The 19,416-nt window shown below is 49.9% G+C and overlaps 1 protein-coding gene across 1 annotated transcript in view; it reads left to right on the top strand.

Annotated features, from left to right (window-relative positions):
- The first annotated feature begins 483 nt into the window (after nucleotides 1–483).
- The window catches only part of Clic6 (chloride intracellular channel 6), a 34,152-nt gene continuing 15,219 nt past the window's right edge, over nucleotides 484–19,416 (top strand). The window contains exon 1 of the mRNA XM_048346927.1: nucleotides 484–1,978. Coding sequence (XP_048202884.1) covers nucleotides 746–1,978 — 1,233 coding nt within the window. The 5' untranslated portion in view covers nucleotides 484–745. The remainder of the gene's footprint in view (nucleotides 1,979–19,416) is intronic.

Genomic DNA, 19,416 nt, shown 5'->3' with positions numbered 1-19,416 from the left:
GGCACAAGGACACAGGGAGCCCCTCTACAAGACAGTTGCTTAAAGGCTTCACTTTGGGGCAGAGTGGAAATAATTGTTTGAGTGTTGAGGTCCCCCCCCCCCCCTCCGTGTGTGTGTGTGTGTGTGTGTGTGTGTGTGTGTGTGTGTGTGTGGGGGGGGAGGGGTTGGTTTAAATGGCTCTGGAACTTGAAGCTGTTCTCCAGGCCAGTAAAACCAGTCTCCTCATTAAAATGCGCCCGGGCCACAGAAAGGCTACCATTGGCCAGGTTCCCAGGCCAGGGGGCGGAGGAGAGGAGGGCAAACCCCGCCCAGCCCTGGTGGTGGTGGGGGGGGGGAGGGATGGAGTTGGCACTCCTCACTTCTGGTCAGCTTGTGGGGGACGGAGGACTGGCACTTCCCCGGGGTGCAGAAGAAGCCGGATTCTCCAGCCCGGACCCGTGAGCGTGCGTCCGGACTTGGGGGGTCTGGGTGTGAATTAAGCGTGATCAGCGGAGGAAGAACCCCCTCGCCCCCCAAACCTTCCACCGGAGAGAGCAGAGTCTTGGGCTGATTGGATTGCACCTGGCAGGGCGTAAAACCCTCACCAGAGAGCCCGGAGGGGGGCGGGCCGGAGGGGGACGCGGGAGCCCCCAGCCACCCGCCGGTGCGCCGCGTCCGGGGCTGGGGAGGGGAGGGAAGGGAAAGGAAGGGGAAGGAAAGTTAGGCGACTCAAGTCTCCCTCCCATTGGGGCAGCGATCGGTGACCATGACCGAAGCCGCGGAGCCCAACGGGGGCGCTCCGGCCCCCCAGGGACTGCCCGACGGGCCGGCGATTCTGGCCGAGGGACCCAGTGAGGCCGGGTCCCAGGAGGGGGCGACGGGGGGCGCGGCCACGGCCCCGGGGGCCGCGGGGGAGGGCTCGGAAGCCCGGGCGGCGGCGGAGGGGGAAGGAGCCGGTGGGCCTGCACCCGGGGCCGGCCGGGATCCCGGGGCGGCGGTGCCGGGCGCGGGCGCCGGGGCGCAGGGCGAGGCGGAGGAGGGGAGCAGCGAGGTCGGCACACCGGGCGGGACTGCGGGGGATCCCGCAGCCCTCGGGGCGCAGCAGGAGGCGGAGCCTCAGCCGGAGGTGCCCGGGATCCCCGCAGAGGTCCAGGGACCCGCAGGGCGCAGCGTGGATGTGGATGGCCAGGCACCCCCGGGGCGCAGCCTGGATGTGGATGGGCAGGCACCCCCAGGGGGCAGCGTGGATGGCCAGGCACCCCCGGGGCGCAGCCTGGATGTGGATGGGCAGGCACCCCCAGGGGGCAGCGTGGATGGCCAGGCACCCCCGGGGCGCAGCCTGGATGTGGATGGGCAGGCACCCCCAGGGGGCAGCGTGGATGGCCAGGCACCCCCAGGGCGCAGCGTGGATGGGCAGAACCCCCCAGGGGGCAGCATGGATGTGGATGGCCAGGCACCCCCAGGGCGCAGCATGGATGTGGATGGGCAGGCACCCCCGGGGCGCAGCGTGGATGGGCAGGACGCGCAGCTAGCTGCAGGAGGGGCGCAGGGGGCGGAGGGGGCGCCCCACGGTGGAGGGGACCCCCGTTCCCAGCCACAGTCCGAGGTCCTCCTCGAGGTGGCAGAGGCTGAGTCTGGGGAGCCCCACCCGGGACAGCTTGCGGGGCTCCCCGAGGCGGGGGCGGCCCTGGGGAGCGAGGGGTGCGGGGAGGAAGCGGCTCCCGGCGAGGCCAGGGTGGACACGGGCCCGGAGAACGGGGACCGGGGCGGGGCTCCCGGGGAAGCGGAGGGGAAGGCGGAGAGGCCGGAGCTGGGCGCCCAGGGGCCCCCGGAGGAGCCCCCGGGAGACGGCCCCGAAGGGGAGGCCGGGGGCGTCCCGCTCAGCAACCACCTGGCCGAGCTGCCGGGCGCGGACGGCGGCGGGTCAGCGCCCGTGAACGGCCGCGGCGAGGGCGAGGACGGCGAGGGCCCCGAGCACGACATCACCCTCTTCGTCAAGGTACGGTGGCACCCCGGTTCCCTAGTCCTAAGATTCGGGGGGGGGGGGACGCGCAGGAAGGGCGCGCCCCGGGGTCCCAGCCCGGAGGGAGGCGGGGCGGAGCGCATTTGCATGTGCTGGGGAAGGTCTTGCTCCCGGGAAGCCTGGCGCGGGTGATGGAGGAGGCTGAGCCCCAGTGTGCGGTGGGGAGCCCGCATGGCACCCTCCTCCCTCCTGGAAACCCCGGCGGGCGCTCCCAGCGCCGAGGCCATGGCGGCACTAAGGGGAAACCAGTGTCCTGTTGCTGCGCAAATGACTTCTGCCAAAGGAAGTTTCCTCGTCCTTGAGGGGAAGGAAGGAAGGAAGGAGGGAGGGAGGGAGGGAGGGAGGAAGGGAGGAAGGAAGGAAGGAAGGAAGGAAGGAGGGAGGGAGGGAGGGAGGGAAGGAAGGAAGGAGAGAAGGAGGAAGGGAGGGAGGGAGGGAAGGAAGGAAGGAAGGAAAGAAAGAAGAAAGGAAGGAAGGAGGGAGGGAAGAAGGGAAGGAAGGAAGGAAGGAAGGAGGGAGGGAGGGAGGGAGGAAGGGAGGAAGGAAGGAAGGAAGGAAGGAAGGAGGGAGGGAGGGAGGGAGGGAAGGAAGGAAGGAGAGAAGGAGGAAGGGAGGGAGGGAGGGAAGGAAGGAAGGAAGGAAAGAAAGAAGAAAGGAAGGAAGGAGGGAGGGAAGAAGGGAAGGAAGGAAGGAAGGAAGGAGGGAGGGAGGGAGGGAGGAAGGGAGGAAGGAAGGAAGGAAGGAAGGAAGGAAGGAAGGAGGGAGGGAGGGAGGGAGGGAGGGAAGGAAGAAAGGAGAGAAGGAGGAAGGGAGGGAGGGAGGGAAGGAAGGAAGGAAGGAAAGAAAGAAGAAAGGAAGGAAGGAGGGAGGGAAGAAGGGAAGGAAGGAAGGAGGGAGGGAGGGAGGAAGGAGGGAAGGAAGGAAGGAAGGAAGGAAGGAAGGAAGGAAGGAAGGAAGGAAAGAAGGAAGGAAGGAAGGCAGACAGCAGATAGTTTCAACGTGAGAGTTCCCAGGTTGCAAACCTCAGAGGCGCAGAGCTAGCCAAAGTTTTACTGTCAGAAAACGATTTTGTTTTGGTGGAACTGAAAAATAACACGTTTGAGTGGAAAGTGGCATCTTACTTATCTATCGTGGTGTTTCTCAGCCATTGTAACAGTGAGGGGAAGATTCAAGATGCTCAAGGCTTGAGTTTCCGTCTACCTAGGGTGCTATTCCTGGCCTTTCCTAAATTGGGAAGACAGCTCTGATTTATTTTGTGGAAGCCCCTGCTGGCACTGGTGCTTGAACTCAGGGCCTAGCATAGCGCACCGTCTCTGAGCTGTATTTCACTCAAGGCTGCCACTCTTCCACTTGACCCACAGATCCACGGCGAGCTTTTTGGTGGTTAATTGGAAATAAAAATCTCATAAACTCTTCTTGCTCAGACTGATATTGAACTGTGATCCTTCGATCTCAGCCTCCTGAGTAGTTACCATTACAGGCAACAGCCTCTCCCGTGCCTGGCCACAATGAAGTTTTGAGTTTAAATAGGCAATTGTACAAGGTATCAAAAATGCATGGATAAAGTCCAGGAGCTACTTACACCAAGAGCTTGTTTTAAAATTTTCTTTAAACAAAAAACAAACAACAAAAAGTCCTTTCTAAAGACCTTTAGCCACACCTTCAGGGAAGCTGGAGATAATAAGGTGAAGAATGTGCATTGCATGTTAAACCATAATCCTCAGAAATACTTTCAGGCTTACAGAAGCCAGTGAAAGGTTTAAACCTCCCTGAGCAAAATGTAGGCAAATCTAGTAAGTAAAGAAACATACCCAAGCGATTACCATCAGAATTTTAGTTAGTGCTTGGTGGCAAGGGGCTGGGGGAGAGAGGAGAATGTATTTCTCTACTGGTGAAAAGGCACTGCTGCTAGGGTTTTCACGATGCCCCGGGACAGGTGTAAAGTGACACTGATGGTTTGTTTCTTAGTGTAAAGTTCTCCATCAATTTCTCTCATAGATTTCCTGACGGAAGCCTAAGCCCTATGTGGTATTAATCCACACTTTGTCACGCATGGCAACAGGTGTAACGCTAGCCGTAACTAAGAACCTTCTGTCTGCTAAGACAACCACATTCCTCCCTGCATTGAGAGTTTTGCACCTGTTTCACCCTGTGTCTCAAGATCTTCTCTACCATTTCCTCTCTGTTGCCCTCTGCTGGTTATCTGCTGCATGTTCAAGATTCAGTGTGGATGCCATCCCTGCTAGGGAGACTTTCCCAGCCACACTTTGGGTTGGCACCTCACAGAGGGACACTCGTCTGGGTGGCATCTCTCCCTTGGGCAGGCATGGAATTTCTAGTGCAGACTGCAGGCCTGGAGGGTTTAAATGAGGCCTGTCCAAGAGTGAGTACAGGGATGAGACCAGAAGAGATGGTTGACCCAAGTCCTAGCTCTGCTGTCTTCTTGCTTATGACCTTGGGCAAGTTACTTTATTGTTTTGTGCCTTTTTAAAAAAAAATCTGATGGATTAAAAGGGAACAATAATAGGAACTATCCTGAGGTTATTGAGAGGGCTCGAGAATAGTTCTCATGAAACATTTAGAACAGAGCCTGGCTTAAAATAAGCATCCTGTAAGTACAGAGGAACAAGCTTTTGTTGATTCTTCTCAGAAAGTTTTCTCTCCACATCTGTCTGTCTGTCTATCGATCTACCTACTTATCTATCTTCTTCATCATCATCATCATCATCATCATCATCATCATCATCATTTATTTATTTATTTGGCTGTACTGGAGTTTGAACTCAATAACTTGTGCTTGCTGAGCAGACACTCTGCCACTTGAGCCATATCCCTACCCCTTTTTGTTTTTTTGTTACTTTTCTGACTGTGATGCTCTTGATTTTAGTCTCCCAAATAGCAGGTATAGGTGGAAGTTACTATACCTGGCTCTTTTCTATTTCTTCTTTAAAGGGAAGCATCCCTCTAGGCACCAAATTACTTCCAGTCTCTGTGGATGAGAGTGTTAAGGAAGATAGAAACAATGGCTTCCTTGGGTATTGCTTGGTAGCAGTTCGTGTAGGCAAAGGCCAGCGGTTCATCATGACAGACTATGGTGATGTCAGACTTGGGTGGTTGACTCGGTGTCCTGTTTTCTCTTAAGGAAACAACTAGATATCCAAACAGTAAGATTGAGTCGCTTCTAAGGGTCACGTAAGGTCTGCCTGAGATTGATGAAGTCTCTTAGTTTCTTCTGGTCTTAGTAATCGTTCTGTAAGAGAGGAGGAAGTCTTGCCTACAGCGTTGCTTCCAAATTCAGCATCTTTTCTTCTGGGAAGGGTTTAGGGAGGGACAGGCCAAGGTGGTCTAAGCCTGCCTGTGACCAGTGAATTACCCTTGACCAGGCTCTGTGGCTCTCCTGAGCTGTGTTTTGGACTCTGATTATCTGACTGAGCATAGGGCTCCTGAGTACAGGCCCCTGAGCTGCCACCACCTTTAGATGCTCCAGAGCAGTGAGAGTGAAATTTAATGGAGCAAGGTAAAAGTCAAGAAAGGCATGACCTTTGAATAGATATGCTCACCCAGAAATGCCAATAATAATAATAATAATAACAGCAAGAACAATACTGGCAGCAACAACAAGCCCTAAGCATTACCACCCTATTTGGCAAGGCAGGAATGTGCCAAAGCAGTATTTGAGCAACTTCTGGTAGACCAGTAGCTCCCCTGTGCATCGGGAGGGGACAGATTGAGACCGGCTCTGTGTGCTTGGTTTCCAAGGAGCTTGCGAGGGAGATGTTATTGTCCTCATTATGTAGGTGCTATGTGTTCTGGTGATGTACTTCTGCAACTTCAATTTTCTCGGAGGAATGATGATTTTTTTTTTCGTAGTTTGCTTCCCAAGCATCTTATAAACACACCTGCTTGGAAATGACACACATGAAATCAGTGCTTGGTGCAGAAGTAGGTAGGACGTGAGTGTCTGTGATCAGCCACTCACAGACGAGGCATCTGTGCATGCACGTGGAGCTGTGTGGGCATGCGTGCGAGCCTCTTCAACCCCTCCAGGCCTATACTCAGAGAGCCCATCTTCTCAAGCAGCTAGACTTACTTTTATGGCCCCTTCAGAAATACTGCCTTGGGTCCTTCAGGCATGTTACTTAAGCCTCTCATTTTAGATATCTAGACAACACATTAGGATTTGAAGGGTTATATGAAAATCTAGGCTTCTGTTAATTTGGTACACACGAACTAGTATATGTCGGACGCTGTTCTAGAACCCGAGGGCACGTTGGCAGGCATCTTAGACCATTTTGCTGCTGCCGTAACAAAGACTCAAGGCTAGATGAGTTGTAAAGAATAAAAGTTCATTTGATGGGCTGGGGATATAGCCTAGTGGCAAGAGTGCCTGCCTCGGATACACGAGGCCCTAGGTTCGATTCCCCAGCACCACATATACAGAAAACGGCCAGAAGTGGCGCTGTGGCTCAAGTGGCAGAGTGCTAGCCTTGAGCGGGAAGAAGCCAGGGACAGTGCTTGGGCCCTGAGTCCAAGGCCCAGGACTGGCCAAAAAAAAAAAAAAAAAAGTTCATTTGAGTCATGCGTGGTTGTAGAGGAGGCCTATGTCCCGGTCTCTGGGGAAAGCCTTCTTTCTGTGTGGCCCAGTGAATCGGCATGGACATGCCATCTGGGGTTTCTCTTCCTCGTTCCCCTCTTCCTCCCTTCCCCTTCCCTCTTCCTCCTTCTATTCCTTTTCCTTTTCCTCCTACTCCTTTTCTTCCTCTTCCTCTTGCTGTTCTTTTAAAACTACCACAGGGCCTCACCCTCATGACGCCATCTTATTCTAATAATCTCCCAAGAGTACCACCTTCAGAGGCCATTACCGTGTGGATATATGGAGATGACTTTTGGGCATGGGGCTTTGGGGGACCTAGTCACAGTACAGCAACTCCCCGGAATGAGCAGCTCCTCGTCCTTCCAGCCTGCTGTGGAGCACAAAGGATGCAACCGGGGAATCGGGCAGGCGTGCGCGTGCGCAGCGTCTTCTCTGGGCTGGAAGTGGGCATGGCAAGGACCCTTTGTGTATCTTGATCTGTTGCTCTCTCAGGCCTTCATGTAGGAGGACTTGCACACACAGGGATGGCCCATCACTTAGGGATTTAATCATCGTCGGGAAGACATAATCATTGCACTTTCTTCTCCATAAAGAAAAGACCTTCTGATCATCTGATAACCCCTGATAGGAATCCTCTTTGTGTGTGTGGTTGTGTGGTTGTGGGGCTTGGACTCAGGGCTTGGGCACTGTCTCTGAGCTCTTTGCTCAAGGCTAGCGCTTTACCACTTTGTGCTCCACCACTTCCAGTTTTCTGGCGGTTCATCGGAGATGAGAGTCTCATGGACTTTCCTGCGCAGGTTGGCTTTGAACCACCATCCTCAGATCTCAGCCTCTTGAGTAGCTAGGATGACAGGCGTCAGCCACCAGTGCCTGGCTTACAAATTCTTTAAGATTAAAAAAAAATAGCTAGCAAAGAAAAGGTTTTGCTGAGTGCTCAGGAAGTAAATACTTTAATCTCTTAAACTCTTCCTTTTCGGCACTGATTTTCTCACCCAGTGCTGACTCTCCAGCTGGTCCCAGCATCTAGGAGTGGGGTGGTGGGGGGAGGGAGGGCGCTTTTCTTAGTGTAGGGGGGGAACTTCTTGAGGACACTGCCATGCTTTCTCCATCCCGGAGGAAGGCAGGACTGGGGTCTGACTGCAGCCCATTCTGTGTGGGCAGTGAGGGCCCCTGGTCCTTCTCAAAGAAACATTATCATTCAGAGATGTTGGTACTAAGGAACTGAGTCTATTTCACGGATGCTGCTATGAAATGTTTTCCCATTTGAAGTTGAGAGACAGACAGACAGGGAGGGCGGGAGGGGGCACATGCTCTTACCTGTCCTATCCTTTTCCCTGCTATGCTAAGTCTCAAATCGAGAAGCCTGCCATTTGTTTTTGCATGTCTGAAATGAAAGGAAGGTTTATACATTTTTTTTTGTAGTGGTACCCAGACCCTTGTGCCTGCTGGCGTGCACACTACCACTTCAGCTATATCCTTAGTGATACATTTTTGAGTGACTGAAAAAAAATATCAAAAGATAATATTATATAACCCATGAAAAACAGGTGAAATTCAAATGTCAGTGCCTTTGAATACATACTTGTAGGCCCAGCTGTATTTGCCCCTCTGATTATTATTTATCACTGCTTTTGCTTTACGACAACAGAGTTACAAAGTTGCACCAGAGACTGTGGGCCACAAGGCCTCTGCTATTTACTGCTGAGTCCTGTAAGAAAAAGTTTACTGACCCCAGAGACTTGCTTGGATAGATTCCCCGAGGCTGAGCATTCTTTCCATCTGTACAAAACTGGCATCAATCACCTGAGGAATAAAGAACCTAAAGTGAAGAGCCCGAGTAAGAAATCTTTATGACAGTAAACCTTTTAGCAGTGCATTTTGCTTATGATGTCCATAGTTTCTGTTTTAAGTAAAGTCAAAATAAAATACACATTAAGTATGTTTATACACAATTTTGGACAATACATTCCTACTATCCATGAGACTGTTGGAATTTTTTTTTTGTGTGGGGGGGTTGCCAGTACCCGAGTTTGAGCTCAAGGCTTTGTGGTCTCCTAGCTTCCCCTTGTCGGTGCTCTACCACTTGAGCCATGCCTCCAGCCCTGCTTTTTTTTTCACTGGTTGTTTTGGAAATGGAGTCTTCTGGACTTTTCTGCCCAGGCTGTCTTCACCCCTTGACCTTTTGGATCTCAGCTTCCTTGAGTAGCCAGGATTACAGGGTGAATCTCTGGAGCCCATCGCATTCTTCGTTTTGGTTCATGAAATAGTGGTGAATCTTTCTTCATAGATGTACAATGATACAGGGAAACGTACTTATTAGAAATAGCCTTGCTAGGGGAAAGACTATGCACACTCAACATTTTGATGCATGGGCAAAGCAAGCATGGACTGTTTCAAGTAGACAGGCAGCCTTTGACCTCACTTACTGGAATCTGGAAATGCTGTGCTGTGCTTCAGAGTCGATAACTTCTTAAATCCGGGGGGATCTGTTGTTTCCAGCTCTGCCTTCGTCCCCCTTAATTAGAAGGTATGGTTTTGTCTTTAAGTGCGTGCACCAGAATTGGACTCTCTACTGCACGGTGAGAGCTACGGTCCCAGAGGCGTTTAAGCTGACAAGGATGGTTGGGTCATTTCACAACTGCCTTGTGCCATCTGGACATGGAAGGCACGTTGCTTGGATCTGGGTGCGCTGTCTACTGAGATGAACTTGACTCCATAAGTCAAGATGACCATGAAAACATCGTCTGTGAAAACAAAACAAAATCCATCTGCAGTGCCATCAGGCCAAAATACCGTCTCTGAGCTGTGTCTTCCAGTCAGGTGTTCTGTGTACGCTTCTGTCCGCTGAAGTAATTACCCAAAACTCATGGAGAATGGTAACAAATTCTCCACCTTACGGAGAACGGTGATGCCTCTCCTTAGCTGGTATTTAACAAGCAGGAGGAGAACTGAATATGGAGCTATCAAAGACTGTTGGGAAGGCTCCTTCATCAGCTTCCATTGATGGTTCAGTTGAAAATGTGAACCATGCTGTTACATATGAAGCTTACGGCTGGACCATAGCCATATATAACATCACGATCCATCCGCAAGCTTTATATGTTATGTGAACAAAAATCATCAGATTAATTTTTTTTCCTAAACCATACTGGGGTTTGAACTCAGGATCTTGTGCTAGAATGATATCCTACCATTTGAGTAACACCTCCGACCCTGTGTTTTGCTGGTTATTTTAGAGATGGAGTCTAGCAAACCTTTCTGATGTGGTCCTTGCGGGGGTGGGGGGTGGGGAGCACTGGCCGCATGGGTGTGTTGGAGACATTGGCTTGCTGTAGCTCTCAAGTGCTTTAAAAAGTACACAGAACAAAGGCGTTATTGGTCTGGAATCCAGGGGTACCATGCTTTCTCTTGAAATGAGGAAAATCAACACTTTTCTGGTGCCTTTGGTGTCAGGGCCTTGGAGACAAGTTCAAAGAACCCTGGAAAGATGGAATCTCTTCCCCAATTTGGTTTTCTTTATTTTTAACTCCAGGTCGGATTCCTTCAACTCTGTTCCCATGAGTGGTCCAACTGGATGAGGTATTGGGTTGCGCTCCTAGGTGTCATTTCACTGTTAAGAACTCAATACTTAAGAAAGCCCAGAGATCCGGAGGAGGCATTCTTTGGCCATGGCTGATTTGCTCATACATTACGGAGCAGCCTTTGAGGTTTGTTAAGTGAGAACGGCAGATATGCAACTCTTATCAAGGGATATGAGAAAGGGTCTCCTTTGCCGTTGCTAGGGATTTCTTCAAGTTCAAGTTCGTAAAGAATGGAGTCCATTAACAAATGACTGGAGCCTCCTGGTGCACCCTGGGATGTCAGGGTGTGATGGATTAAAGGTAGCTGCACATTCTTTGACATGTCTTCCATTGAGAAGTGGAGCTGATTTCTTCCCTTTAAATCTGGCTTGACCTTGAATGCTATTACTAACCAACAGAATATTGTAGATGTGATGCCAGGCAATGTTTTAATTTTTGGTCACAAAGGCCATCATAGTCTCTGCCTTATTCACTGGCTATTTTGAGGTGACTACTATAGAGACCACAAACCCAGTCCTTCCAGCCACCCCTCGAAGCCCTCAGACCTAGGGTAACGCTATCGTGCCCTCCACCAGTTGCATACCACGGAGTGACCTCTGTCAATGCCACCTAGGATGGAAGGATCACTTGGGAAAGTTTTACTCAAGGGATACAATAAAATCATCCTAGCTTCCCGCCATGTATTTGTGATTCAGCAACAGATGGCTGAGACACAAAGCTTATTCCTCCTCTAGGCTGATGGAATCTAGATAAAGAGTCCAAGGTGGGAGGTATTGGGGTGGTTTAAAACAGTTCTGAGAGGGCTATCATTAGTCCTGCCATTGGATTCCAGCATTTCTTCCCTCTGGAGTCACGGTAGAGATTGGAATTCTTCGTCAATGAAGAATGTAAGCCACCAGGGTCTCTAACAACAGGCTGTGTCATTAAGCAGGCTTTCCAGAACAAGGCGTTCCTTTGTTATAATAATAATTCCCTGTGAGAATTTCACAAGGAAAATAAGCTTTGCATTGCCACGTAAAAACTTCAGTTGGTTTCAGGCCATATGATTAAGTAAGGATTAAAATTAGACCCGACATTTCTCAAGCATAATTCATATATGAGGAAAAAGCCAGCAACAAGTATGATTTTGTTTGTTCATATCATTTGGTTCCTTGGGCCCACCTGCTGTGGCAAGCATCACTAAGCCATTGCTGGAATTGAACAAGGAGCTGTGTGGGTTGATCCCTTGGTCCAGCTGATAACCAAGCAATAGTTACAACAGTTGGAAAAAGTAAGTGCTCTGCGTACCTGGAGTTAGTGGGCTTTTTAAAAAAGTTCAGCGGTTTACACTTGAAAGATTTTTGAGACCTAACATGCGTTTCTTAGGACTTAGATGTAATGATGAGTGGAATGTTTCTAGGTCCTCAGGACAGGAAGAGTGAAAGGTGTGTTTCAAGGCACGGCGTGGCGTACGTGAACAACCCACAGTGAACAGGCAAGTCACGTGGTTCCTCCCACAGGAACCGCACAGCCTGGAGCACCATTTTGGTATGCCAGTAGAGTGAAGGTCACAGTACACAATGTTAGGCACTGTGTGGACTCTTTTCGTTGTTGTTGTTGGTAGTCATGGGGCTTGAACTTGGGGCCTGGGAACTATCCTTGAGCTCTTTTTGCTCAAAGCTAGCACTCTACCACTTTGAGCCACAGTGCCAACTTTTAGTTTTCTAGAGGTTAATTGCAGACAAAATTCCCATGGACTTCTTTGCTTCCCAGGTTGGCTTTGAACTGTGATCCTCACATCTCAGCCTCCTGAGTAGCTAGGTGTGAGCCACCGGCTCCAAGCTGGGACTTTTATTAGAGGGGGGAAAAAACAATGCTCCAATTCTTTTCTTTCTAATTAGCAAAATGCTGGACTAGAAGCATAGCTCAAGTGTAAGCCAAAAGCTGAGCAAGAGTACAAGGCCCTGAGTTCAAGTTCCAGTACACAGACGCACACGCATGCGTACACACACACACTTTCTGCACTTAGAGGAGCATTTTTTTCTTTACAGTCTTGAGAAGACATTATCTAGCATAACGATGATCAATAGCGACAAAGATAAGGCCATGTAGCCACCACTGTCTTGCTTTTCAGTCCTAAATGTGCACTTTCCCAAGCTTTCTGGTGTCATTCAGCAAAGAAGCCCAGGGCTGTTTGTTAGTCCTTTCTGTTTACTTTTTCCTCCCACTAGAGGGCAGATGAAGGAGGGCAGAGCAAGATGGCAGACCAGGCAAGGAAGGGCAAGCTGGTTTCTCCTGTACTTAAGTGGTTCCTCCTGAAGCCTTCTGCGGCCTGTGGTCTTGCCCCTGGAGGCTGCTTCTGACCCATCCCGATGGCTCTATTCGTCATTCAACCAAGTGGTGGGGATAAGACCTAGTTTATGGGTTCAAAACTCGCTCTGGAGTAAAGTGTGAGGGGTGAGCAAAGCTTGGCACAGAGAGAAAGAAGGTTTGGTCCTGGTGGTGTGTGGGGGCAGTAAGACTCGCACCCAGGAGTTCTAGAATTTGACTTGAGGTATCTTAATTCCGAGAGCTGAGAACTCAGAATCTCCCCCAAGAAAGATGACTTCCTGTCTTCTTTCTTCCACTGTGCCTTACGGAAATGGTTAATTATGACTGCAGGTAAGACGAATCGGTAGCCTCAGTTAACACTGTAGAGATTTTTGGTTTGGTGTGTTTTGTTTTGTTTTGTTTTGCTAGTCCTGAGGCTTGAACTCAGGGTCTGGGCGCCGTCTCTGAGCTTGTCAGCTCTAGGCTAGCACTCTACCACTTGAGCCACAGCGCCACTTCCAGATTTTTCTGTTTATGTGGTACCGAGGAATCAAACCCAAGGCTTCATGTGTGCTAGGTGAGCACTCTACCACGAAGCCCCATTCCCAGCCCCAAGATTGTAGCTTTTTTTTTTTTTAACCTCAGGTCAGCGCTGTTGCCTTCTGAAGGAGTTTATATAGGCTTTCGTGCTCTGTAGGACACTCCTGCCAATTGTGTGACTGTGCAGAAATTTCCACTGACATTGTCCCTTTGGTCCTTGTCAAAGAAAACAATCCATAATGGCAACCTCGTGTCTGTGGGAAAAAAAAAATCAGCCAGTGCATAAATTTCATTCTCATCCCATTTCTCAGGATTGTTGCTCACTCTTCCGAGGGTACCTGTAGGTAATATGAGCAATATTTGCAGTCTCTAGTTCGGATTTTCAGGACTATAAAACCTCAGCCTGGTGAATTCGCTTTCCGGAGTTTGTTGCGAGGTATGTATTACGTTTTGGCTGTGGACACACCTGGATTTTTAAAAGTGGTAAAAATATGAAATAGAAAATAGAAATAGAAAAGCATTCCAGAAGCCATAAAATAAAATCTTTTCAGTGCTGTTTGAGGCTGCAGGATGGGGATCTGCTGTACCATTTTTCCTCTGGTGATGACTTGCTTTCTTGAGTAGATCATAGGTTCATCAAACAGACTTAGGGGCGAGACGATGCTGAATCTACCTCGGCTCCCTCTTCTTGTGTTGGCCTGGGAGTCGGGGTGGTGGTGGTGGTGGTGGTGGTGGTGTATGGGACCATGGACCACAGGTGGTACGATTCAACGTGGATTCAATGTGGATTTGGGCAGAGATGGGTCAGACGAGCAGCCCCCGACGGGGTTAGATTAGACAATGGCTGAGGCTGGGCTAGATGACCTAAAGGACACGGAGAGTCAGTTCATAGCCACACCCGACCTTTCAATTCCCCGAACTCGCTTACTTTTCAGTGTATCTGGATGCCTTTATTTAATTCTTTTAAATTAAAAAAAAACATGTTATCTTCGGTTGTGCAAAGGGGATCAGTGTTATGAGTACAGTGTTGCTCTCGCCATCTCTCCCAACCCCAACCATCCCCTCCTTACCTGGTTCCACATGCCTTTAACTACCAGTTGACAAGAGCTCTCACAGGGGTAGGAGGGGAAGTAATTTGCTTTTATTTCAATGGGCATTTTCTCTCCCATAACTTCAGGCACAACTACAAATTGGGGGTAGGGCAGGTGTGGGATGGTCTCGAGGTTCAGAGAGAGCCCAAAGTGTTTCTTCTCTTACTCTTCCTTGACCCGAGGAGGATTCTACCCACCCCCTCATATCTGTTTTATTATTTGTTGCTTGCACGCACGCTTAGCTATTTTTTTTTTTTTTTGCCGGTATTGAGACTTGAACTCAGGGCCTTGTGCCCTCCCTTGGCTTTTTTTCTTACTCAGGGCTAGCACTCTACCACTTGAGCCATAGTTCCACTCTCGTCTTTCGTCAGTTCTTGGAGATAAGGGTTCCACTGGCTTTTCTGCTTGGTCTGCTTTTCTAACTTGATCCTCAGATCTGTTTCCTGAGCAGCTAGCTAGCATTTCAGGCATGAGCCACGGGTGCGTGGCTACTATTACAGATTTCTTTCTTTCTTTCTTTTTTTTTTTGAATTCACTTGGATTTAGCAAAAGCTTTCTAACTTGTCCTTGTTGGCTCTGAGGTTTCCATCTTTATTTTTGCTTCATCTTCAGTACAGCATGAAAATCTGTTCTCGACATCCGCACAGATCTGCTAGCTCCTTTGGGGGAATCCCGGCCTAGCTCTTCGGTCTTGCGGCTGAGACGAGTTTCTACTTCTTTCTCCTAGGCCTCAGTTCCTACTTTCTAGCACCTCCTAATCATGCTGACCTGTTATGAATCCATCATGCAATTAATCCATTGATGAGAGTCAGGCCTTTATGACCCAATCACTCCCAAGAGCCCACAGGTGGGCAACCACAGCCCAGGTACCGGAACCTGTGAGGGACATTTCGCATTCAAACCATGAAAAGCAAGTTGGCTGCTTCCTCTTTGAATTCTAGTATTTCCAGCCTTCCTTCGCTTCGTTCCTTAACGCAGATCTAAAAAATGGTGCCGTTGTTTACGTAGCTGCACTTGGGATTATAAGTGAATGCACTTTGAAAATCCCAGCCCTCTGTTTATCAGTGTATCTGGTATCTCTTCACCTGAAGCAGAACTGACCCATTGCCACTGACAGCGTATTGCTGTGATCACTGTAATTTGCCACAATTTAGGGATATTGGTTTCTGGTTACTTAGCATTCCTGCCCCGGCCCCCCACCCTTGGAAAACAGGAGCTTTTGTGTGGTTTGCTCCTTGACTGGGCTGGGACAATCATGTGTCTATAATCTCAGGCTGGTCTAGAGCTGGGCAGTCATGAACCAGTCCCGCCCTCGCCTTCTTTTTTTTCCCAGGGAGTGAGAATGAGGATGGAACCACGAGATTTGCCAAAGCAAGCATGTGACCCCAGCAAGACTTCCTGCTAATAAAGCCTGAGCGTTAGCCTTGGCCACACTGTTGTGTTTCTCTTTGTTTGGAGAACAGCTGATCCCACCTGGCCTTGGGCCAGGGGCCTTCCTTTGTATAGGTCAAGCCAGGCCAGAATGAGAAATGAGGGAGGGTGAAGCTTCCAGAGCGTTCTATAATGTCTGTCGTAGCCGAAGAACACTCTACAAACTGTCCTCATCTACACGGTGACGCTGTGTTCACTGACCAAGAACGCTCACGCTCAGCAAATGGAACCCTTGAACTTGTAAGGATTGCTCTGCTTAGAAGGAAATTCAAAATTATTATATTAAACTTTCCTCTCCCCCTTTCCCTCCCCCAGCCATGGGAGGTCAAAGGGTTGTCAGGGATAGGGAAATCGACGAGTCCTAGTTTCCCCACTATCAGGGAATCTGGATGGTCCCATCCCTCAGGGGAGGGTGCACAAAACAAGGGCTGTTCCCCCCGCCCCCCATGAATGTAATCAGGGATGGAAGAAATCAGCGGCGTGAAGTGTGAGATACAGCCCAGGACCACTAGGGGGTGCCAGTGGGCTCTTGAAATCCTTTCCACAGCTTCATGTTTGAGAGCCAGTTGGGGAAGAATAAGAAGAGCAAGCTCCCCACTCTGTGTGTGTGTGTGTGTGTGTGTGTGTGTGTGTGTGTGTGTGTGTGTGTGCTGCTCCGATCGTGATCGTGATCACCATCACCGTTAACATTTCACAACACAGTCAGGTGTTTTGTTTTTGTTGTTGTTCCTAATCACGTGCGTAAAAGACAGAGCTGGAACCTCTGGTGTCTGAAAGGCCACAGGCGTCTTCTTTTCCCCCCACTCGTCTCGGACCCACCGTTCAAGTTTAGTTTTTCTTTTCGATCCAAGTTGCCCCATGGAGGACCGCAGCTACCTGGAGACCTGTGTTGAGGGGGGATTTCAGAGTTTAAGAAGCGAGCGGGTCCTAGTTTCTGGCCCACTAGTGGGGAGGCCTCGGGTGTATGTTTGTCCCATCCTGTCCTGCTTTCTCTGCCTCTCAGGTTGAGTGGACTACCCCACGGGTGGCCCCGAGGGCTGAGAGATGGGGACTTTCCCTGATTTATCTGGCTCTGTCTAGACTTGGGGGTGTTTCCCAAGCTGCATCGAAAGCTCCAGACTCCTTCCGACAGATCTTTCCCTCCCAGCCAGCTGCTGAGCTGATCGCTCAGTGATTGTTCTTTTGGGTGGTGGGGAGGGGGTCTTGACCCACAGGTTGGGGGGGGATACTTGAGGACCAAGAATACTGCTGGGCCTTCAGCGTTCTCCCGAGGGAAGAGGAGTGGCCTCTCTCTGTGGAAGGGCGCGTCATGGAACTCTCCAGAATAGTGACTGTTGGCTCCGTGCACAGGCGTTATGGAATGCTTCAGGAAACGAAGATGTCACGGGAGCTTCTGGAAGGCACCAGGTCCTTTCCTGCTAGAAGCTCAGCCCGAGGGAAGCTCACCAACAAGACGCTGTTAAGGAACATTTCTGGCACTAAGGAACATTTCTGGTCCCTCCTGAGGGACCGTTAGCCCCCACTCCACACGTTAGCAAGGAGACAAGCCTGTCGCCTTTTGTAAGCAGAGGCTTGTTCCTCACTTCCTCCCTAGGACTGGTCGGCCCTGCTGTGGTCAGGATGTATAGAGCCTTCCACACATCCATTCTTGTCGATTCTTTACAAAAAAGAGTTACGTGACTCCAACGTGAGCTCCAGGGCAGGGTCTTCCTTCCCTTTTGGCTTTCTGGCTGAAGACTGGCTCCCTTTGTAATTAAGAAAAGCACTCCAGTCCTTTAATTTCCACTTGGAATAGGTATGGGATGAAAAAGTCAGAGGTCCTTTAAGAACTGTGTAGTTGGGCATGGAAATCGGTCTAATTGGGGCTTGTTAAAAATGACCCTGGATTTCATAATTGTCTTGGTGTGATTAGGTTGGGGAGTAATGATACTGATGATGATAATGACAATAATAGCTACCTTTAATAGGCACCCAGGACGTTCAGGTAGATCAGTAATGTTATCGCTCACATTATCCCTGTTTTTTTTTTTTTTAAATGGAGAAACGGAGGATCAAGAAGAACAAATGAATTGCCCAACGTTCCCCCATTATGCCTGGGTCAATGCCCTTGTCCTGGGAGCCCTTAGTGGCTTTGTCAAAAATGGATTCCCTGTTTTTCTATTCACTCTCTCTCCCTGGCCATGCAATGCCCTGAATCACATTGCTATGTGGCGGGAAAGCCCTGACCGGAAGCTGGCCCCTCGCTATTGGATTTCCTAGCCTCCAGACCTATGAAAGGCCAATTCCTTTTTACTACGAACGACCAAAGTCAGGTATGGTGGTGCACATCTGTAAATTCCAGCTACTGAATTCTGCTAGCGCATCAGAGACCAGATGCAGATGGAGCTTTCTGGCTCGTTCTTTTGGCCACTTTGTTCTTCTCTGAGAACGGACTCATTCTCCCACACCAAGCTTCCTTCTGACTTTCGTGTCTTCTGGGTAGCACTGGAAGGCTTCTGGGTTCCCAAGACTCACCTCCTCCTTCTCAGCTGGAATCTAGTCTTCAAAACAACAACAAACAACAACAACAACAAAGAACAAGACCATTAGTGACTGCCTCTTCCTTTGTCTTCTCTCCACAGCCCTCCCTCCCCCATTGTTTTGCATTGTATTTGGCAAGAGAAAAGTGCTTATCTCACAGAATTTAGGAACACTGCGAATTTTCTAGAAGGATGGTAGAACCAAGAAAGTGAGGAATCAAGGGTAATGGAGGTGGGGAATGAAATTAGAGGGTGGGGTGTTGAGGAGCCCCTGGTAATACCTTGGTAATACCCTGCGGGTCACACCCCTGCCAAGTTATACCAGGATGCCAGGGCCCTTCAAAAGTGGTGGTAGGGGGAGCACTGTTCCTGAAAGATGATGGTGTGGTTGTTGTATATTTGTACCTCCAGAGCGTCAGAAAAGGTCAAAGCTCCCACTACTTACAGGAAGCTTAAAAAAAAAAAAACACAAAAAAAGGAGACAGGGCTCAGCAAGTTACCAGCATCTCCAAAGCCACAGCAAGTGTCGCTTGGGAAAGGAGTCTCTTGGAAGACATCAAAAGCACCAGTGTTCGTTTGATAACTGCCATGGTAGATACAAAAAAAAAAAAAAAGCATCGGAAAGCCAAATATACAGTTTTGGGTTATCCAGGCACCTAGGTCTTCAGTGGAAATAAATGACACTCTTAGCCGGGCGCTGGTGGCTCTGGCCCGTCATCCTAGCTACTCAGGAGGCTGAGATCTGAGGAGCACAGTGCCAAGTCAGCCCGGGGGGGGCAGGAAAGTCTGTGAGACTCTTATCTCCAATGAACCACCCCAAACCCAGAAGTGGCGCTGTGGCTCAAAGTGGTAGAGCGCTAGTCTTGAGCAAAAAGAGATCAGGGACAACACCCAAGCCTCAAGTTCAAGCCCCATGGCCGATGGGGGGGGGGGTGGGGAGAGGGAGGGAGGAAGGCAGGGATGGGGGAAGTCACTTGATCTCTGAAACGACTTCATTTGATTTTTATCAGAAATGTGTACAAGAGGAAAACTTTCCTTGCAGGCTGAGAACCCCCTGCTGAGAAATTTTGAACCCAGAGTGCAATTAGCTGGAGAGGATTATCAGCATTGGAAAAATAAAACTTCATATGTACCACGAGCATGCTAATTATAGCAACTGTCAGTTATTCGCTCCTCATGTAGAGGTATTTATCCCATCATCTTGTCTGGCTAATGAACGCGATCAGGACCATCCCTTCCCATTATTGCTCAATAATGGCTGAGGAGATGGCCTATCTTCGCCTTTATTTTTGCTGGCACGTCCCAGCACTGAAGCGCATTAAAGTAATAAAATTAGGCAGCCAGGCGTCCTGTCCCTCCCACCCTGTTC

The sequence above is a fragment of the Perognathus longimembris genome, chromosome 5, assembly GCF_023159225.1.
Source record: "Perognathus longimembris pacificus isolate PPM17 chromosome 5, ASM2315922v1, whole genome shotgun sequence".
Classification (NCBI taxonomy): Eukaryota; Metazoa; Chordata; class Mammalia; order Rodentia; family Heteromyidae; genus Perognathus; species Perognathus longimembris.
The sequence above is the reverse complement of the archived record's forward strand: the minus strand, read 5'-3'. Positions and strand labels throughout refer to the sequence as shown.